Source organism: Geotrypetes seraphini, chromosome 8 (assembly GCF_902459505.1).
Source record: "Geotrypetes seraphini chromosome 8, aGeoSer1.1, whole genome shotgun sequence".
In the NCBI taxonomy this organism is placed as follows: domain Eukaryota; kingdom Metazoa; phylum Chordata; class Amphibia; order Gymnophiona; family Dermophiidae; genus Geotrypetes; species Geotrypetes seraphini.
Window position 1 is genome coordinate 129,128,861 of NC_047091.1, and position 23,233 is coordinate 129,152,093.

Consider the following 23,233-nt stretch of genomic DNA (forward strand, 5'->3'; position numbering starts at 1 on the left):
GTTTTTTTTTTTTAGGGGGGTAATGATATCATGTGTGCACATTTGTAAGTGTAAGTAGAAAGATAGGTGGTGCCCAGCTAAACCCAGAGCATGTGGCAGAGAGCGGAGGAAGCTGAAAGAAATTTAGTAGGAGTTGAGCGGAGATAGCTGAGCAGAGAGGAGCGGTGAGACAGTCAGAAAGAGAGGAGTGGTGAGCAGAGCGAACAGAGCAGAGAGGAGCGGAGAGACAGGCGGACAGAGAGGAGAGGAGCGGAGAGACAGGCAGACAGAGAGGAGCGGAGAGACAAGCAGACAAAGCGGAGCAGAGAGCACGTGGCGGAGCGGAAAGAGCAGGACAAGCAAAAGGGAAAGCAGAGCGGAGAAAGCAGAGTCAGAGGAGCGGACCGAGCAGAGTCAAGGGTTAGAGGTGAGAGATAAATCCGCCTACCCCCCCCCCCCAACATCACCAGCCGAATTCCCCCATAAAAGGGGAGGAGCCAACGGCACGCAGCTGTTTGGTGTGCAGCAAAGGCAAGCGGAAAAGGCGCTCGCCTTAGCGAGAGCGCCTTTGCGAAGGGCCTCAAGGAAGGGCTCTGGATAACCGCCAAGGTAAGGACTCAACACAGAACAAGGCGGAGTACAATCACCAGGCACATACAACTAGCTGATTAACTTTTAGACTCTCTTTTAAACCTTATTTCAAATTCTCAAACCAGGCAGACCTTCCTAACTAGCCAACAAGCAGACAGACCTCTCAAGCAACAGGCAGACCTAAATAGTCACTCTATCCTTCAAACAGGCAGACCTTTACAGTCACTCTATCCTTCAAATTTTCAAACTATTTAACAGGCAGACCCTTATAGCCAACTAACAAACAGGCAGACTTAACTAACAATTAACTAACTACCTACCTCTATCCTTCAAACCTATAAACTCTCCGACAGTTAGACCTCCAAACTATCTAACAGGCAGAACTTTCTAACTAACTAACGAACAGGCAGCTATAACTAACTAACAAATATCTAAAACAATTAAAAAAAAAAAAAAAAATTTTTTTAAATGGCAGGAATAACTAGAAGCCACAAGACTACAATCAAGACCGGCAGTCCAGTCACCGAAGGAATCCAGGGGATGGCCACGATCTACGTGCAGACGGAGGGAGAGCCAGGATGGAGGACAGAGGTCTCTGTACAGACCGAGGCCATCCCCAAGCAGAATACTACAGTCTTCACACAGACAGAAGTGATGGATCAGCTAGACGGAGACATCTTGCAGGAGCTGAGGAGCCTGAGAGAGGAGGTAAAGCACCTGAGAAGCATCCTAGAAGATGAGGCCTTCATCGACGGAGTAGGAGCTAGACAAGACCATCCTCAAGATGCCCAAACTGACCAAACCTGCAACTTTGAAACCAACGATTGGGGTACTAGAAGAGGCTGGAGACGCTGATTCCTGGCAGCTGGTAACTTCCTCCACAGGCAAACACAGAAGACCTTCCTCTTCTTCTGTCTCTTTCTCTCACATACAGGGCAGTTTTACATCGACCCCACAAATCACCTTGAGGAACAGATTCCAGCTGTTACAGGAAGGACCTGCTAATGAGGTACAGGAAGTTGTCCAGCAGACGGTTCCGAAGACAACAGATCAGCTCCCCCCTGCTGAGGGGCACCCAGGGACCAATTTGCAGACCTGATATGCAATCAAGAGAGGTTTGCTGTCTGCCAGGAGCCATGATCCGAGATGTAACCGCCTGCCTAGACAGATTCATCAAGCCCCATGACCACTTCCCCATGTTTCTTATCCACGTCAGAACGAACGACACTGCCAGGAACACCCCGGAGAACATACCTGATGACTTTGGAGCCTAGGTGAGAAGCTGAGGATGGAAGCACAGGTGGTCTTCTCCTCGATCTTCCTAGTGAGGGGCAAGGGAAGAGCCAGGGAGGATCATATCCAGCGGACAAAAGGCTGGCTGCACGGATGGTGCAAGTAGATGAACTTCAGATTCCTGAACCATGGAGAGGTGCTGCAAGGACTACAGGGACCAGACGGGCTCCACCTGACCAGAAGGGGAAAGAATGTCTTTGGACACCGACTAGCCCACCTTCTTCATAGGGCTTTAAACTAGGTAAGTTGGGGGAGTGTACCCACTCACATACTGGCGTGAGTAACCAACCTGGCGAGGTTAGTTACCAATCCATTTCTGAGTCTGAGGTATGTGCACACTACATTTCTGAGTCTGAGGTAAGTACACACATTGCAAACAGTACTATATAGTTGAATTAATTCAAATGGGAAAATCTCCACAGAGACATAGCAAACATAAGGTATGGAGGGCTATGTACGTTAATGCCCACAGTTTGGGTAATAAAATTCTGGAACTGGAGATGGAAATGAGGAACGCCAACCTAGATGTGGTGGTGATATCCAAGACTTGGTTCACGGACTCCCATGGGTGGGATATGGATATACCGGGATAAAGAGAGGGCAAAATGGGAGGAGGGGTAGCACTATACACTAAAGAGGACATCAAAGTTACCAAAATCGCAGATGTCAAGTACACCGAGGAATCCCTCTGGGTGAATTTGGCTAGGGGGAGGGACAAATGCCTGTATCTTGGCGTAGTATACAGACCTCCAAGACAACAGGATGACATGGATATAGAATTAATCGAAGACATAGAGAATATCACTTTGCGTGGAGACACAGTATTGTTAGGCGACTTCAATATGCCTGATGTGGATTGGAACAGACTTTCCACTACGACCAGTGGCAGCAGGAAGCTATTAACCTCTATAAAGGGAGCAAAACTCAGACAAATGGTATTAGAGCCCACTAGGGATCAGGCGATACTGGACCTGATACTAACCAACGGAGAAAGTGTCACAGAGGTCTCGGTAGGCAATACGTTGGCCTCCAGTGACCACAACATGGTATGGTTCAACCTCAGGAGAGGTTTCACTAAATCAAACACATCAACCAAGGTCCTCAACTTTAAGGGCACCAACTTCAAAAGTTGGATTTTGTCCATCGGGCACTGCAAAAACAAGCCGAAACAGTCAATGTAAAGGTAATATGGTCAACTCTGAAATCAACCATACACGAAGCAACCAACCGCTACATAAAATTAGTTAAGTAAACGGCGAAGAAACAACAATCCCCAGTGGTTCTCTACGGAGATCTCAGACCTCATAAAAAAGAAGAAAAGAGCATTCATCTCCTGCAAACAATCAGGAAAGCAGGAATCTAAGGAGGACTATCTGGCCAAGTCAAAGGCAGTCAAAACAGCAGTCAGAGAGGCCAAACTCCGTATGGAGGAGAATCTAGCGAAAAACATCAAGAAGAGCGATAAATCCTTTTTCAGGTATATTAGTAACAGAAACACAGATGGGAAACCCAACAGGAACTATGTAGAATCGGACTCTGATAAAGCCAAACTTTTAAATGAATACTTCTCCTCAGTCTTCACTTGCAAGGCTCCGGGTTCTGGCACTCAGCTGCAAACAAGGGAAAGCTCGGAAGACCCGTTCCGAAATTTCGAGTTTACGCCCAGCAGTGTCTACTATGAGCTATCAAGACTCAAGGTGAACAAAGCCATGGGACCAGACAAACTACACCCCAGGGTGCTCAGGGAGTTGAGGGACATCCTGGGGGAACCGTTATCCACGCTCCTCAATATTTCCCTAAGTACAGGAAGAGTCCCGTTGGACTGGAAAACGGCTAACGTCATTCCACTCCACAAAAAGGGATGCAGGACGGAGGCTGCGAACTACAGACCGGTGAGTTTCACATCAATAGTGAGTAAACTTATGGAAACACTAATCAAACGCTAATTAGATACGATCCTGAATGAGGAGAATCTACAAGATCCCCATCAACATGGATTTACAAAGGGAAGGTCCTGCCAATCAAATCTGATCAGCTTCTTTGACTGGGTAACAAGAAAGCTTAATATAAGGGAGTCCCTGGACGTCGTGTACTTGGACTTCAGCAAGGCGTTCGATATCGTCCCACACCACAGGTTATTGAGTAAGATGAGTTCGATGGGATTAGGTGAAACATTAACTGTATGGGTTAAGGACTGGTTTAGAGGTAGACTTCAAAGGGTAGTGGTAAACAGTACCCTCTCCGAAACGACGGAGGTGATCAGTGGAGTGCCGCAGGGCTCGGTCTTGGGTCTGATCCTATTTAACATCTTCGTAAGAGACTTGGCAGAGGGGCTTCGAGGTAAAATTACATTATTCGCCGATGACGCCAAACTATGCAACAAAGTAGGCAAAAGCACAGTGCCCGACAATATGACACAGGACCTACTCCTACTGGAGAATTGGTCAAAGATTTGGCAACTAAGTTTCAATGCCAAGAAATGTAAGGTCATACACCTTTGCAGCAAAAATCCATGCAGGATTTACACCCTAAATGGTGAGACACTAGCAAGGACTGCAGCAGAACGAGACTTGGGAGTGATTATTAGTGAAGACATGAAGACTGCCAACCAAGTGGAGAAAGCTTCATCCAAGGTTAGACAAATCATGGGTTATATCCGTAGAAGCTTCGACAGCCGTAAGCCCGAGGTCATAATGCCATTGTACAGATCCATGGTAAGACCCCATCTGGAATACTGTGTACAATTCTGGAGGCCACATTACCAAAAAGATGTGCTGAGAGTTGAGTCGGTTCAGCAAATGGCCACCAGGATGGTCTCATATGAGGAACGGCTGGGTAAGTTGCAGCTATACTCACTCGAGGAACGCAGAGAGAGGGGAGACATGATCGAGACATTCAAATATGTCACGGGCCGTATCGAGGTGGAAGAAGGTATCTTTTTTCTTAGAGGGCCCATGGCAACAAGAGGGCATCCGTTGAAAATCAGGGAGGGGGGAAATTTCATGGACACCAGAAAATATTTCTTCACCGAAAGGGTGGTTGATCGCTGGAATAATCTTCCAGTCCAGGTAATTGAGGCCTGCAGCGTGCCAGATTTTAAGAAAAAATGAGATAGGCATGTGAGGTCTCTTCATGGAGGAAGTTAGGGGGTGGGTCATCAGTGGGCAGAATAGGTGGGCCGTGGCCTTTTTCTGCCGTCATTTTCTATGTTTCTATTTTTGCTGATGTTGTTTGCTTGCACATTGGAAATTATTAAAAAACATCTAAACATAAATAAAAACATTGTTACTTCAATTACCGTATTTTCGGGGATATAACGCGCACCCGTGTAAAACGCGCACACGGGTATAGCGTGCAGAAATCACGATGATATGTACAAAAACTTTTGTATACCGCGCTCACGGGTATACCGCGCATGATGCCCGACGCTCCTTTCGCCCGCCCTGACTTTCCGTGCGCTGTCCCGACTCTCCGTTCACCCCCCCTGACTTCCGTGCACTGCCCTGACTTTCCGTGCGCTGTCCCGACTCTCCGTTCACCCCCCCTGACTTTCCGTGCACTGTCCCCCCTTGAAGTCCTGTCCCCCCTTGAAGGTCTGTCCCCATCCTGAAAGCCTGATGCCCCCCCCCCCGACGTCCGATACATCCCCCCCCCCGGCAGGACCACTCGCACCCCCACCCCGAAGGACCGCCGACTCCCCAACAATATCGGGCCAGGAGGGAGCCCAAACCCTCCTGGCCACGGCGACCCCCTAACCCCACCCCGCACTACATTACGGGCAGGAGGGATCCCAGGCCCTCCTGCCCTCGACGCAAACCCCCTCCCCCCAACGACCGCCCCCCCCCAAGAACCTCCGCCCGTCCCCCAGCCGACCCGCGACCCCCCTGGCCGACCCCCACGACACCCCCACCCCGCCTTCCCCGTACCTTTGTGTAGTTGGGCCAGAAGGGAGCCCAAACCCATCTGGCCACGGCGACCCCCTAACCCCACCCCGCACTACATTATGGGCAGGAGGGATCCCAGGCCCTCTTGCCCTCGACGCAAACCCCCCCCCCCCCCCAACGACCGCCCCCCCAAGAACCTCCGACCGCCCCCCCCAGCCGACCCGCGACCCCCACGACCCCCCCACCCCCCCTTCCCCGTACCTTTGTGTAGTTGGGCCAGAAGGGAGCCCAAACCCTCCTGGCCACGGCGACCCCCTAACCCCACCCCGCACTACATTACGGGCAGGAGGGATCCCAGACCCTCTTGCCCTCGACGCAAACCCCCCTCCCCCCCCAACGACCGCCCCCCCCAAGAACCTCCGCCCGTCCCCCAGCCGACCCGCGACCCCCCTGGCCGACCCCCACGACACCCCCACCCGCCTTCCCCGTACCTTTGTGTAGTTGGGCCAGAAGGGAGCCCAAACCCTCCTGGCCACGGCGACCCCCTAACCCCACCCCGCACTACATTACGGGCAGGAGGGATCCCAGGCCCTCTTGCCCTCGACGCAAACCCCCCTCCCCCCCAACGACCGCCCCCCCCCAAGAACCTCTGACCGCCCCCCCAGCCGACCCGCGACCCCCACGACCCCCCCACCCCCCTTCCCCGTACCTTTGTGTAGTTGGGCCAGAAGGGAGCCCAAACCCTCCTGGCCACGGCGACCCCCTAACCCCACCCCGCACTACATTACGGGCAGGAGGGATCCCAGGCCCTCTTGCCCTCGACGCAAACCCCCCTCCCCCCCCAACGACCGCCCCCCCCAAGAACCTCCGCCCGTCCCCCAGCCGACCCGCGACCCCCCTGGCCGACCCCCACGACACCCCCACCCGCCTTCCCCGTACCTTTGTGTAGTTGGGCCAGAAGGGAGCCCAAACCCTCCTGGCCACGGCGACCCCCTAACCCCCCCCCGCACTACATTACGGGCAGGAGGGATCCCAGGCCCTCTTGCCCTCGACGCAAACCCCCCTCCCCCCCCAACGACCGCCCCCCCCCCAAGAACCTCCGACCGCCCCCCCAGCCGACCCGCGACCCCCACGACCCCCCCACCCCCTTCCCCGTACCTTTGTGTAGTTGGGCCAGAAGGGAGCCCAAACCCTCCTGGCCACGGCGACCCCCTAACCCCACCCCGCACTACATTACGGGCAGGAGGGATCCCAGGCCCTCCTGCCCTCGACGCAAACCCCCCTCCCCCCCCCAACGACCGCCCCTCCCAAGAACCTCCGACCGCCCCCCCAGCCGACCCGCGACCCCCCTGGCTGACCCCCACGACCCCTCCACCCCCCTTCCCCGTACCTTTGGTAGTTGGCCGGACAGACGGGAGCCAAACCCGCCTGTCCGGCAGGCAGCCAACGAAGGAATGAGGCCGGATTGGCCCATCCGTCCTAAAGCTCCGCCTACTGGTGGGGCCTAAGGCGCGTGGGCCAATCAGAATAGGCCCTGGAGCCTTAGGTCCCACCTGGGGGCGCGGCCTGAGGCACATGGTCGGGTTGGGCCCATGTGCCTCAGGCCGCGCCCCCAGGTGGGACCTAAGGCTCCAGGGCCTATTCTGATTGGCCCACGCGCCTTAGGCCCCACCAGTAGGCGGAGCTTTAGGACGGATGGGCCAATCCGGCCTCATTCCTTCGTTGGCTGCCTGCCGGACAGGCGGGTTTGGCTCCCGTCTGTCCGGCCAACTACCAAAGGTACGGGTAAGGGGGGTGGGGGGGCCGTGGGGGTCGGCCAGGGGGGGCGCGGGTCGGCTGGGGGGGCGGTCGGAGGTTCTTGGGGGGGGCGGTCGTTGGGGGGGGAGGGGGGTTTGCGTCGAGGGCAGGAGGGCCTGGGATCCCTCCTGCCCGTAATGTAGTGCGGGGTGGGGATAGGGGGTCGCCGTGGCCAGGAGGGTTTGGGCTCCCTTCTGGCCCGATATTGTCGGGAAGTCGGCGGTCCTTCGGGGTGGGGGTGCGAGTGGTCCTGCCGGGGGGGGGGGATGTATCGGACGTCGGGGAGTCGGCCGGGCAAGAGGGCTTGGGCTCCCTCTTGCTCCGATCGTGGATGCGGGTGCGGGTGGGAGCGCGTGCGAGCGGTCGTTCGGGGTGGGGGTGCGAGCGGTCCTGCTGGGGGGGTGAATCGGGCGTCGGGCGGGGTGGGAACTATGTTTTAAAACTTTTGTATACCGCGCTCAGGCATATAACGCGCGAGGGGTATGCGCGGTAGGTAAAAACGCGTATAACGCGCGCGTTATATCCGCGAAAATACGGTACTCTTAACTTCCTTGGTTGGAGCATTGTTGGGACTCCATTTTCTTTTTTTTTTTTTAGTTATTTATTTATTGGGACTCCATTTTCTGTGTTTTGTTGCTGTGACTCTGGAGATTTTTGTTCCTTCTTTTGTTTGAGCTATCTACTTATCCCACCAGAACCAATGGAATAATTATTATTTTATTTAATTCATAGCCTGTCTCAAAATCCTAGAGCGGAACAGAAAACACACATTTGAAATATGCTCAAAACATACATCACAATGAAATAAAAAGGCAAACTCAGAATGTTTGAGATGTGTTGGTAAAGACCAGTGTTTCTCATCTTCTTCAAGCCAAGTACCCCCAAAGTCTAATAAATATCAACCAAGTACCCCTGCCCAAGCTCCGCCCATGACTCCACCCCCATAATAATAATACTAATTGTAATGCAATTTCTTCCATCCATTTTTCATATACACACAATATAATCTTATAGTCAAATATATTTTATTGAGCTCATCAAGAAAAAACAAATACACAAAAGGAACCGCAAACAAGCTCAAATTTTGTTGTACAATACCCCCCCACACAACTCCCTCCGTCCCCCCATACCCAGGTCTTCCTCCCAAGTACAACTCCAACATATGCAATGAGATAATACAAACAATACAGGCATACCAATGGTAACATAGCAATACAAAGAGACATAGAATCAACAGGGAGTCATGGTAGTCCAAAAGGGTTCCCAGGTGCATTGAAAAACGTGCCCTGGGAGAGAGGAAAAGTCCGTCACATCTCTTCGTTCCCACATCAGGAGAGTAATCATTTGGCACCGCCAGAGAGAATAATCCGGTGTTTCACCCTCAAGCCATTTCAGCAAGATATATTTCAGGTAAATAAGGACAGTCCTCTTGAGGAAAGCAGCAGCCCCCCTTTGACGAGGATAATAATGGGGAACAGCTCCAAATAAAAACAAAGGAGAGCGTTGAATTGTAATGGTCCAAATACGCTCTACAAAAAGAAAAATGGCTTTCCAAAAGGATCAAATATTGGGGCAAGTCCAGAACATATGTCCCAAGCCCGCTTCAGGGGCCTGGCATCTAGGGCAAGCAGCTGACTCACAAAACCCAGAAAGATAAGCCCTCTTAGGAAAAATATACAAACAGAAGATCAGCTTATAATGTTGCTCCCAAAAGGTGGTATATTTGCGAAAGGCAGGCAAACTTACAGACAGCCTGCAAAAGCACATCATCAGGTAACACAATATAATCTTAAAACATTATGGCAACCACAAAATTAAAAAACCAAAATGTACACTGTACGCAGAAAAAATATTAATTATCATTTATATTCAGATTTTTTTTCAAAGAGGTCAAGGTAGATGACTTTAAAATATGCACTGTCACCTCAGTAACAATTATAGAAAAATAGACAAATATAGTGCAAAATATAGACAGCAGATATAAATTCTCAAAACTGACATATTTCAATCACTAAATTGAAAATAAAATAATTTTTTATACCTTTCCTGTCTGGTGATTTCACGAGTCTCTGGTTGCATTTCCTTCTGACTGTGCATCCAATATTTCTTTCTTTCTGCCTCCTGCATGTTTCCTCTTCTCCAGATCTCTTTTCATTCCCCAACCAACACCTCTCTTTGTCTCTCCACGAGTCCAACTTTTCTTCCTCTCTCCTCCACCCCCATTGGCAACATGTCTCCCTCTCTCTCTCTCTCTCTCTCTTATTCCCTCCCTTGCTGCAAAGGGAGTGGAGAAAGAGAGAGATCCAGGGTGCATCTCTTCCTCTACTGCCACATCCAACATTTCTCCCTCCTTTCCACCAGTCCAATATCCTTCTATCTTCCTCCTGCACACCTCCTCTCCTCTAGCTCTCATTCTCTCCCCCAACCAACATCTCTTTCCCTCCAAGAGTTCAAATTTTTTGCTCTATGTCCTCTCCCTCCGAGTGTGACATTTCTCCTTTCTTCCTTTCTGTCCTCCTCATTCATCTCTCACTCCATGAATCCAACACTTTCTTCCTCCTGCACGCTTCCTCTCTTCCAGATCTCATTCTCTTCCTAACCAACAACTCTCTCTGTCCCTCCATGAGTCCAACTTTTCTTCCTCTCTTCTCCACCTCTATTGGCAACAAGTCTCCCTCTCTCCCTCTCTCTCATTGTCCATCTGTCTTGAGAGATCCAGGCATCTCTCCCACCACCTCTACTGCCACATCCAACATTTCTCCCTCTTTCATCCCCTGGAGCATGTGCAGCATTTTTCACCACTGCCCACCAGCCCCATGCCCATTTCTCCTTCTATCACCCCTTCTCCAGAACAATGCCACATCTCTCCCTCCATCACTATGTCCAACATTCCTCCTCCTTGCAATCCCCTTCGTCCCTCTGTTCCCTCTCCACCACCATATCCAACATTTCTCCCTCTCATCCTTCTCTCCTCATGCATATCTCCTCTCTCTATGACCAATTTTCCTTTCTTCCTTTCCCCATGTGCCACCATCTTTCCCTCTCTATGACCAATTTTCCTTTCTTCCTTTCCCCATGTGCCACCATCTTTCCCTCTCACTCATACACTTATACCCAACAATTCTCCCTTTCTATTCCTTCCCTCCTATGTCCCAAGTTAGGGCCCCTTCCTCCCTCCCTTCTGTGTCCCATGTTCATGCCCCCTCCCTTCCATCTGTCAAATTTGTGCACCCCTCCCTGCAGGTAAGTAGCTACACATAAATAGCCACAGGTCCATAGAAGCCACCGCTGCCTCCGGGGATCCCGCCTTCCTGCCCGCTCCCTGCCGCTGCTAAGGATCCCTCCCTCCCTGCCCGCACCCCCGAAGCAGATTCCATTCTTGTTCGAGCTGCACTCGCTCCTTCTGTATTCAGCAGCATTCCTTGCAGAGACGGTGCAATCAGTGATTCACATGCTGCTCGTGGATGAACAACAAGCCTTCCTTCTGATATCAGCTATGACATCGAAGAGGTTTCCGGGTCAGCTACTTACGTGCAGCATAGATATCACTGCCTGAGCCGTCCCTACAATGAGTGCTGCTGAAAACTGAAGGAGTGAATGTTGCTCAAACAAGAACTGGTTCGGCTTCGGGGGGGGGGGGTGAGGGGGAAGATGGGTGGGCAGGGAGGGAGGTAGGAATCCCCAGATGCAGCAGGCAGGAAGGTGAGATTTCCAACAGCGGCAGGGGTGGGCGAGATCCCTGGCAGTGGTGGCTTCTACAGATGGGCGGGAATATCCTCCACAGCAGCCAGGCCGCGTACCCCCAACAAGCGGCCCACGTACTCCTAAGGGTACGCGTACCACGTGTTGAGAAACACTGGTATAGACCAATAAAACCCTCTGCATGTTTGTAAAGCCCCATTTTATTTTTTTTAATAGCTATTTTTAGCATCTGTAATATAACCTATACAAATGAAATAAAGGCTTAATTTTATACAAAAGTAGCCTTATTTTCTATATGTGGCTGCAGCCTGAATTCAGTTGTATTATAGAATCCGCTTAAAAATAGTTTGCACCATTTCTGCTTAAAGGTGGATGGAAAAATTATGCCTTACTTGTTAATTTTCTTTCCTTTAGACATAGCAGATAAATCCAGAGACTAGTGGGATTCTGCACATCTACCAGCAGGTGGAGATAGAGAACTGAATTGCAGGCGCTTCTCTTGGATGGAACCCCTTCTTGCCATTTAGTATTGCTCCTTGCCCAAGCATCAGGAACCACACAATTGCATGTGTATAAAAAAAAGCTTCTTTCCCAGAACAAAGTCCAACCACGGACCAACAACAACATGAAAAACCGTCTCAATGGGAAGCAACCTCAGAAAAATCCTAAATCCTGAATGGGTGAGGCTCTAGATTCATCTGCTGTGTCTAAAGGACAGAAAATTAACAAGTAAAGCATAATTTTTCCTTCCTTAGCAACAGCAGCAGATGAATTCAGAGACTTGTGGGATGTAGCAAAGCAATCCTCAGGAGGGTGGGAAGCCAACGCAGCCTCCATGATAACCGAAGCACCAAATGCACTCCTCACATGCAGTCACATCCAAACTGTAATGTTTGGAGAACGTATTCGAGGACGACCACGTCGCAGCCCTACAAATCTCCTCTAAGAAAAAGCCTTTGGACTCCACCTAAGAAGTCACAACCATTCTAGTGGAGTGCACGCACAAATCCAGTTTAACCAGCTTGCCAGCCAGGAAGTATGCAGAAGAAACAGCCTTCCGTACCCAATGGGCCACTGAAGTCTTGGAAGCCGCCAAGCCCTTCTTAGGGCCCAAGAAGAAGACAAAAGAGGTGATCCAACTGCATAAATTCATTAGTAACTTGAAGATAGTGTAACAGCATCCTCCACACATCAAGAAGGCACAAAGTCCAGAAGCGCAACCCATAGTCCTCCTCCCTGAAAGAGGGAAGAAACAAAGACCGATTGACATGAAATGAAGAAACCACCTTAAGAAGAAAGGAAGGAACTGGCTGTACCGACTCCTCAGCAGCCACGAAACACAGAAAGGGATTCCTGCAGGACACAGCCTGCAGCTTAGACATTTGACGCACCAATGGCAGAGCCACCAGAAAGACCATCTTCAAAGTGATATCTTTGAGGGAAACCATGCTCAAGGGTTCGAAGGGGACACCCTGCAAACTACAAAGCACCAGGCGAAGGCTCTAGTCTGGACAGGACCTCCATAAAGGAGGATGAAGATGCTGCACCACTTTCAGAAAGCGTACTACCTCAGGCATAGAAGCCAAGGAAGAGTGAGACATTCGTCCCCTGTAACAGGCAATGGCCGCCACTTGAACCTTCAGGGAATTGTATGACAATCCTTGAGATACTCCGTCATGTAAGAAGTCTAGAATATGAGACAGAGAAATCAGGAAATGGGAAAGATCCCGCTGACTACCCCATAACTCAAAAACTCTCCAAACCCGGGCATAAGCCATGGATGTAGACCTTTTCTTTGCTTGCAGCAGAGTAGAAATAACCTGTTCCAAAAATCCCTTATGCCTCAGCCGCTCAATAGCCAGGCCATAAGACCAAAGTGGTAGGGATCATCCATCCATATCGGACCCTGCGTTAGCATGTCCAGTGTTACCGGCAGCCAGAGAGGAACCCCTATTGCCAGACGCAGCAGATCTGCATAACACGGGCAGTGCGGCTAATCTGGAGACATAAAGACTACTTTCCACCTGAAGAGAGCAACCCGACGTAATACTCGGCCTATCATCGACCAGGGGGGAAAGACATACAGAAGGCTCCCTGGAGGCCATGGGAGAGCCAATGCGTCCACCCCCTCGGAAGACGGTTCCCGACATCTGCTGAAGAAACGAGGAAGTTTTGCATTTCAAGCCAAAGCCATGAGGTCCAACTCCAGACGCCCCCACCTTTGAACTATGAGCTGGAACGCCTCCTGTGACAGTTCCCCCCTTCTCTGGATCTAGAGGATTTCTGCTGAGGAAGTCCGCCTGAACGTTGGCTGACCCCGCAATGTGAGCCACCGACAAAAGTGGAAGACACAACTTGATCTACATAAGCAGAATTCGAGCCTCCTGAGCTAGTTGAGGGCTCCTCGTGCCCCCTTGCCTGTTGATGTAGGCACATGTCTGAACGGACCCTTATCGGCCTGCCCTGAATCAGATTCCAAAATTCCAAAAGGGCAAATCTGATCACTCTCAATTCCAGATTGATGGAGCACCAAGCATCCTCTGGGGAACACATGCCCTGCGCTGATGCCTGCAGGCACTAAGCCCCCCATCCGGTCAGACTGGCATGTGTTGTGTCCACTAACCACTCCGGGATCACAAGGGACATCCCCTGGCCTCAATCGATGCTGCGTAGGGTCTGGGGCGTCCAACGAAGGTGACAATCGTAATCCTGAGACATCGGAGACCATTGGAAGAGAAGAGACCACTGAAGAAGCCCCAAAGCTGGCACCGCTCAGCCAGGCATCCCTGCAGTAACTGAAGCCATAGCAACAGTAGTGAAATCCACTTTTTCAGTGAATTTGACTTTCAGTCAGTAAAGCCAGGAGCCCAAAGACTGGCATTCATCCACCTACTGGAGATAGAACATACTAAATGGCAATAAGGGGTTCCATCCAAGAGGAGCACCTGCAATTCAGTTCTCTATCTCCACCTACTGGTAGATGTGCAGTATCCCACTAGTCTCTGGATTCATCTGCTGCTGTTGCTAAGGAAATTAATATTTGCTGTACATACTTCTGTAATATTGTAAAGCATTCTTGTAAAGTCTTACCTGAAACTGCCATAGACAATAAGAAGAATGGAAATCAGAAACGTGGATACTTGACTAGAGTCCACCAGAGAATATGCCCTATAAAAAGGGTAAAATACATATTAGAAAAAAATTAATTTTATACTTATGTATAACTGATGCATGATAGGACTTACATTGGTTACATCAAACGGTGTTTTAATTAAACTACATGGATTCTACTCAACTGTAAAGCAGTTACTTACCGTAACAGGTGTTATCCAGGGACAGCAGGCAGCTATTCTCACATATGGGTGACGTCATCGACAGAGCCTGGATGTGGACGCCTAACAAGCAGACTTTCTTGAAGAAACTCGAAGTTTCGAGTTGCCCGGACTGCGCATGCGCGAGTGCCTTCCCACCCAGCACAGGACGCGTCTCCTCAGTTCATATAGCTAGCAGAGAAGCCAACCAGGGGAGGTGGGTGGATTGTGAGAATAGCTGCCTGCTGTCCCTGGATAACACCTGTTACGGTAAGTAACTGTGCTTTATCCCAGGACAAGCAGGCAGGTATTCTCACATGTGGGTGACCTCCAAGCTAACCAAAATGGGATGGTGGGAGTGTTGGCAATTTAGGAGAATAAATTTTGTAATACTGTTTGGCCAAATTGTCCATCCCGTCTGGAGAAAGTATCCAGACAATAGTGAGAAGTGAAGGTATGAACCGAGGACCAAGTAGCAGCTCTACAAATTTCCTCAATAGGTGTAGATCTGAGGAAAGCTACTGAAGCTGCCATTGCTCTGACTTTATGGGCTGTGACTTTACTGTGAAGGGGTAATCCAGCCTGGGCATAGCAGAAAGAAATACAAGCTGCCATCCATTTGGAGATGGTACGCTTAGAAATAGGATGGCCCAACTTATTTGGATCGAAGGAAACAAAAAGTTGAGGAGCAGTTCTGTGTGATTTGGTGCGTTCCAAGTAGAAGGCCAAAGCACGTTTACAGTCCAGAGTATGAAGAGTTGATTCTCCAGGGTGAGAATGAGGCTTTGGAAAAAAACACTGGAAGTACGATGGATTGGTTGAGATGAAATTCTGAAACCACTTTAGGTAGGAATTTCGGATGAGTACGAAGAACAACTTTGTCATGATGTAACACCGTGAATGGTGGGTCAGTAACTAAATCTTGCAGCTCACTAACTCGTCGAGCAGAAGTGAGGGCAATGAGAAACACCACTTTCCAAGTGAGATACTTCAGATGAGCCTTATCAATTGGTTCAAATGGAGGCTTCATGAGCTGAGTAAGGACAACATTGAGATCCTAAACCACAGGAGGCGGTTTGAGAGGAGGTTTGACATTGAAAAGTCCTTTCATGAATCTGGAAACCACCGGATGAGCAGAGAGGGGTTTCCCTTCAATAGGCTGATAGAAAGCCGCAATTGCACTGAGATGGACTCGTATAGATGTAGACTTGAAGCCAGAATTGGATAAGTGCAAAAGATAGTCCAAAACAGAAGATAAGGAGGAATGCTGAGGCTCCTTATGATGAGAAAAACACCATGTAGAAAATCTAGTCCATTTTTGGTGATAGCATTGTCTAGTTGTAAGCTTTCTAGAAGCTTCTAAAACGTCTCTTACAGATTGAGAAAACTGAAGAGGGGTTATGTTGAGAGGTACCAGGCTGTCAGGTGTAGAGACTGCAGGTTGGGATGAAGCAGAGATCCTTGACTCTGTGTAAGCAGAGAAGGAAAAACTGGTAGAATGTATGGTTCCCTGCTGCTGAGTTGAAGAAGAAGGGAGTACCAGGGTTGTCTCGGCCACCAAGGAGCGATTAGAATCATGGTGGCATGATCGTTCTTCAATTTGACCAGAGTCTTGAGAATGAGAGGGAATGGAGGAAATGCATAGAGGAAAAGATTCGTCCAATCCAGAAGAAAAGTATCTGCCTCGAGGCGGTGAGGATAGTATGTCCTGGAGCAGAACTGAGGCAGTTTGTAGTTGTGGGGAGCTGCAAAGAGGTCCCCAATGTGAAAAAATGTGGCGAAGAGGCGAGGAATGGAGGGAGAGTCCATTTGTGAAGTTGCAGTAGATGACTCAAGTTGTCCGCCAAGCAATTCTTTGCCCCTTGAATGTAGACAGCTTTGAAGAAGGTGTTGTGGCGGATTGCCCAGTCCTAAACCTCCAGAGCTTCTTGACAAAGGGAGGCAGACCCTGTCCCTTCTTGTTTGTTGTCATAATACATGGCGACTTGGTTGTCCGTCCGAACGAGGACTACCGTGTCGTGAAGCAAATGGTGAAAATCATGGAGAGCTTTGAAGATCACTCTGAGTTCCAACTGATTGATATGACACCGACGATCCGTACTGGTCCAGAGGCCTTGAGTATGGAGACCATCGAGAAGAGCGCCCCAAGTTGAGCGCCTCAAGCGTAGGTCAAAGAGTCTGTCGTGAGGACCTTCTGATGAGGGGGCATTTGAAAAAGCAAACCTCTGGAAAGATTGGAAAAGAGCATCCTCCAACAGAGAGACTTCTTCAAGGAAGGAGTGACTGAAATGTGTCGAGAAGGAGGGTCACAAACCTGAGTCCATTGAGATGCCAGGGTCCACTGAGGAATTCTGAGGTGAAGTCTAGCAAAAGGAGTCATGTGTACTATGGAGGCCATGTGACCCAGAAGTACCACTAGCCTAGACAAAATTCTAAAACCTAATGATCATTTTCCCATGTTTCTCATCCATGTAGGCACAAACGACACTGCTAGGAATGCCACAGAGAACATCCCCAGAGATTTTGGAGCGCTGGGAAAGAAGTTGAAGCAGATAGGAGCACAGGTGGTCTTTTCATCAATTCTTACAGTAAGAAACAAAGGCAGAGCTAGAGAAGAGCGTATTCAACGGACTAACAAATGGCTCTGAGAATGGTGCATAGAAATGAACTTTGGATTCCTAAACCACGGCGAGACGCTCCAGGGACTACAAGGACCAGACGGACTCCACCTAACCAGAAGAGGTAGAAACGTATTTGGACATCGATTGGCCCGCCTACTCCATAGGGCTTTAAACTAGGTAAGTTGGGGGAGGGTACATACTTATATCCCAGAGCAGTAAGAAACCACCCTGAGGAGGCAAGTCGCACTCACACTACCAAGTCTAAGGTAAGTACCAATGATATCCACAATAATTCAGGGAGAAATATCACTGATAATTTAGGAGCCACACTAGCTCGTAAAGGAATCTCTTCACAGATATGGAGGGCTATGTATGTTAATGCACACAGCTTGGGCAATAAAATTCTAGCATTAGAGACTGAGATAACAAACGCCGATCTTGACGTGATAGCGATATCTGAAACCTGGATCACGGAATCGCATGGGTGAGATATGGTTATACCAGGGTACAATCTACTTCGTTGCGACCGAGAGGGTAAATTGGGAGGAGGAGTAGCGCTATTCACTAAGGAAAGCATCAAAACCACCAGAATCACAGATGTTAAATACACCGGGAAATCCCTCTGGGTGAACCTGGCCAGAGGGAATGAAAAATGCCTATACCTTGGGACAACAGGAGGACAAAGACATGGAATTAATCGAGGACATAAAGAACATCACACTGCGCAGGGACACAGTAATGCTAGGAGACTTAAACATGCCAGATGCAGATTGGAACACACTCTACGCGACTACGGGTAGCAGCAAAAGAATATTAACCTCCATAAAGGGTGCACGTCTCAAGCAATTGGTATTGGAGCTCACCAGGGACCAGGCGTTACTAGACCTAGTTACTAGACCTAGTTCTCACCAACGGAGATAGCGTCACAGAAGTCTCAGTAGGAGACACACTGGCCTCCAGCGACCATAATATGGTATGGCTCAACCTCAAGAAAGGTTTCCCTAAGACAAACACAGCAACAAGGGTTCTCAACTTTAGAGGCACAGACTTCAACCGCATGGGAGATTTTGTCCATCAGGAGCTACATAAACAAGCAATATCTGACAATGTGGAGGATATGTGGTCGTCTCTGAAGTCCATCCTACACGAAGCAACAGACCGATACATAAAGACAGTAAGTAAACGCAGGAGAAACAAAAGACCCCAATGGTTCAGTAAAGAAATTTCAGACCTAGTTAAACAGAAAAAAGACGCATTTATCACCTACAAACATTTAGGCAGAAAGGGGGCGAAAGAGGACTATCTAGACAGATCTAAAGTTGTCAAAACAGCAGTCAGAGAAGCCAAACTCCGAATGGAGGAAGAGCTAGCACGGAAAATTAAGAAAGGGGATAAATCTTTCTTCAGCTATATTAGTGACAGGAAAAGAAACAAAGATGGGATAGTATGCCTGAAGCAATCAGACGGTAACTTTGCGGAATCAGATTCTGAGAAGGCAGAACTACTAAACAAATACTTCTGTTCAGTGTTCACCTGCGAAGCGCCGGGAGCTGGTCCACAGCTGCAGACGGGAGATAACCAGAAAGACCCGTTTCAAGATTTCGAATTTACGCCCAGTAGCGTCTATGACGAACTATCAAGACTCAAAGTAAACAAAGCCATGGGACCGGATAACCTACACCCCAGAATGCTCAGGGAGTTAAGGGAAGTCCTGGCAGAACCATTATCTGTTCTTTTCAATCTTTCCCTAAGCACAGGAAGGGTCCCCTTGGACTGAAAAACTGCCAATGTAATCCCACTCCACAAAAAGGGCTGCAGGACAGAGACAGCAAACTACAGACCAGTGAGTCTCACGTCTATAGTGTGTAAACTCATGGAAACACTGATCAAACAGAATCTTGACACAATCCTAGACGAAGAAAAACTGCGTGATCCACACCAACACGGGTTCACCCAGGGTAGATCCTGCCAATCTAATCTGATTAGCTTTTTTGACTGGGTTACTAGACAACTGGATGCCGGAGAGTCACTGGACGTGGTATATTTGGACTTCAGTAAAGCATTTGATAGCATCCCTCATCGAAGATTACTGAACAAGCTGAAATCAATAGGATTAGGAGACACTCTAACTACATGGGTTGGGGATTGGCTGAGCGGTAGACTTCAGAAGGTGGTGGTGAACGGTACCCCATCCGAAGCATCGGACGTGATCAGTGGAGTGCCGCAGGGCTCGATCCTGGGCCCGATTCTATTTAACTTATTCATAAGAGATATGACGCAAGGACTTAGAGGAAGGGTATCACTGTTCGCCGACGACGCCAAACTTTGCAACATAGTAGGCAAAAGCTTATTACCTGATAATATGACACACGACCTACTGTTGCTGGAACAATGGTCAACTACTTGGCAGCTAGGCTTCAATGCTAAAAAATGCAAGATAATGCACCTGGGTAAGGGAAACCCGCGTAGAACTTATGTACTAAATGGTGAGACCTTGGTTAGGACCACGGCGGAACACGACCTAGGGGTGATCATTAGTGAGGACATGAAGGTTGCCAATCAAGTGGAGAAGGCTTCCTCTAGGGCAAGACAAATGATGGGGTGTTTCCGCAGAGGTTTCGTCAGCAGGAGACCTGAAGTTATGATGCCATTGTACAGAGCCATGGTGAGGCCTCACTTGGAGTACTGTGTTCAGTTTTGGAGACCACACTACCAAAAGGACGTGCTGAGGATCGAGTCGGTTCAGCGAACGGCCACCAGGATGGTCTTGGGGCTCAAGGATCTCACGTATGAAGAAAGATTTAAAAAATTGTAGTTGTACTCACTTGAGGAAAGAAGAGAACGGGGAGATATGATTGAAACATATAAGTACATCACGGGACGCATCGAGTCAGAAGATGATATCTTCTGGCTCATGGGACCCTCGACCACCAGAGGGCATCCGCTGAAGATCAGGGGAGGGAAGTTTCATGGCGACTCCAGGAAGTACTTCTTCACCGAAAGAGTAGTGGATCATTGGAACAGACTCCCACTCCAGGTGATAAAGGCCAGCAGCATGACGGATTTTAAGAGAAAATGGGATACTCAAGTGGGATCTTTAAGGGAGTAAATTCAGGGGAGGGGATACTTGGAATGGGCAGACTTGGTGGGCTATAGCCCTTTTCTGCTGCTTTTTTCTATGTTTCTACCATCATGTGACTCGCTGAGATGGAAGAGCGGGAAGACACTGTGTGACAAGAGTTGAAGAAGAGCTTCCAGACGTTGTTGTGGAAGGAATGCTCTGAGTTGGACAGTGTCCAGAACAGCTCCAATGAATTGTAGATTCTGAGAGGGCTGAAGTTGAGATTTGGGAAAGTTGATTTTGAAACCCAAACTTTGTAGGAACAAGGTAGTCCGTTGGGTCACTACAATAACCCCTTGAGATGTGGAATCTTTGATGAGCCAGTCGTTGAGATAGGGAAATACCTGAAGACCATGTTTCCTTAGAGCTGCTGCTACCACTACCATGCACTTGGTGAACACTCTGGGAGACGAGGCCAGGCCGAAGGGTAGTACTCTGTATTGATAGTGCAGATTCCCCACCCGAAATCTGAGGTATTGACGGGAGGCCGGATGAATGGGGATACGAGTGTAGGCCTCCTTGAGATCCAGAGAGCCTAACCAATCGTTCTGCTCGAGAAAAGGATAAAGGGATGCCAGGGACAACATTCGAAACTTTTCTTTGACTAGGAATTTGTTGAGAGCCCTGAGATCCAGAATGGGTCGCAGATCACCGTCTTCTTTGGTACAAGGAAGAAACAGGAGTAAAACCCCCTATTCTGCTGTTCCAAGGGAACTGGTTCAATGGCATGGAGACGAAGCAGAGCTTGAGCTTCCTGAAGAAGAAGGGCGGTCTGGGATGGATTGGAAGGATACTCTCTTGGAAGAAGCTCTGGTGAAATCTGAGTGAAATGAATAGAGTATCCTTCCCTGATGATGGTAAGCACCCAGAGGTCGGATGTAATTATTGTCCATCGGTTGTAAAAATGATGGAGACGACCTCCTATAGGGGGAAAAGGAAACAGAGACAGAACGGTGGAGGTTATGCTCTGCTTTAAACAGTCAAAAAGGCTGAGAAGCCTTAGGTGCAGCAGAAGGTTGGGGTTTCTGTTGCTTCTGAGGTTGTTGTTTTTTCAGAGGAGGGCGAGTATAAGGAGCCAGCTTTGGAGCAAAACACCTTTGATAGATAACAGCAGGGCGTGCAGGCTTGGCAGGAGCTGGCTTTGGTTTAGGTCTGACTATAGAAGCAAATGATTTTTCATGGTCAGATAATTTCTTGGTGGCTGCCTCGATGGATTCATCAAAGAGGTCGTTACCCTCACAAGGAATGTTAGCTAAGCAGTCTTGAAGGTTAGAGTCCATGTCAATGGTACGAAGCCAGGTAAGACGACGCATAGCTACAGAGCAAGCAGCCACTCGGGCAGACAACTCGAAGGCATCATAAGATGATTGGAGGAGATGCAGACGTAATTGAGAAAAAGAAGCAATGACTTGTTGAAACTCAAAATGCATTTGGTTATCCAAATAAGCCAAAAACTTTGGTAGAAGAGAAAGAAGAAATTCAAAGTAAGTGATGAAATAAAAATTATAATTGAGGACTTTAGAGGACATCATAGCATTCTGGTAGATGCGACATCCAAATTGTCCATAGATTTCCCCTCCCTTCCAGTAGGAACTGTGGCATAGACCTTGGAAGGATGGGATCTCTTCAAGGAAGATTCAACAAGCAAGGATTGATGAGATAACTGTGAGTTGTCAAACCCTTTGCGATGCACAGTTTTATACCTAGAGTCCGATTTTCCTGGAACAGCTGGTATGGAAAAAGGTGTTTCCATGCATCGAGCAAAAGTCTAATTCAAAAGCTTATGAAGTGGAAGCTTAAGACACTGCCGGAGGTTGAGGAAGATGCATGACTTCTAGATACTCCTTAGAATATTTGGAGCCAGTATCCAATTGAACATCCGAGTCTACAGCCATCTGTCGCAGGAAAGACAAGAAAGATAGCTGATCTGCCAATGCTTTGCCTCGAGAAGGACTCGAGGACGTCGAGGCAGCCTGGGTCGAAGAAGCAGCTTCGGCATGGAAAAAGGCATCAAAGGAACCTGGTGACTTGGACAAGGCAATCGAGACCGGAACATCCTCGAGGTCTGGCTTCGGAGACCTCGAACGAAGAGTCGGTGGTTTGGTTGAGGTTGAAGTAGATCGAGGCTTCGAGGAAGATGGTCTGTCCTGAGAAGAACGATGCCTGGAAGGATGCCTCGATGAAGGCCTCGAATGTCGGTGAGAACTGTGTCTGAAACCAAATCTTGAGGATCGAGGAGATTTTGCCTCGGAGACGTAGGCAGCCGATGCCGATGTATGAATAGGGCTAGAGGCTGTAGATCGAAGCTCCAGAGGCTTGGTGGAGGAACCTCGATGCACTCTCAAAGACTCTGCTCCTTTTTTAGAGTGTGAAGATTCTCGTCGAGGCACTCGCAAAGAATCTGCTCCTTGCTTTTCGTGTTTGGATGGCAGACCAGTCACTCGCAGAGACTCTGCTCCCTGCAAAGAGTGTGAAAGTTCAGACTGGCACAAAGGAAGCGGCTCGACCTCGCGGGAGTCTGCTGAATGCCCAGGCTGGATAAGAGGAAGCAGTTTAGGCCCCATATTAGTAAGGAATTGAATAAACTGCTTTTCTAACATGGCTGGAAAGAAGCCGGCAAGGATGGATCCACGTCTGAAACCGGACCACCTGCTTTGGCTGGAGGTTCCTTCGAGGTAGTGTGAGTGTGTTTCGACTTAGAAGTCTTGGACACTTTAATCACCACCGGTGGAACTGACTGCTGAGCTATCTGACCTGAGGAAACAGGGGAAGATACAGATGACGTCTAAGCAAGAGCCGCTGCAAATGACGAAAGTCTGATGAGGCTCGAGGTGGAAGCAGTAGGTGCAGAAGGAGCCTCGATGGAAGTCGAGGCCGAAGACGCTTTCGAAGTCGAGGGATTAGTAGGAGACTCCATCTCGAAAAGCTTGTCCA

At 49.1% G+C, this 23,233-nt stretch overlaps 1 protein-coding gene across 3 annotated transcripts in view; it reads right to left on the reverse strand.

Moving 5' to 3' along the window:
* The window catches only part of SPPL3 (signal peptide peptidase like 3), a 125,917-nt gene that overhangs the window by 87,539 nt on the left and 15,145 nt on the right, over nucleotides 1-23,233 (reverse strand). For all 3 annotated transcript variants that reach the window (XM_033955250.1, XM_033955252.1, XM_033955249.1), the window contains exon 2: nucleotides 14,337-14,414. In XM_033955250.1, coding sequence (XP_033811141.1) covers nucleotides 14,337-14,414 — 78 coding nt within the window. The remainder of the gene's footprint in view (nucleotides 1-14,336; nucleotides 14,415-23,233) is intronic.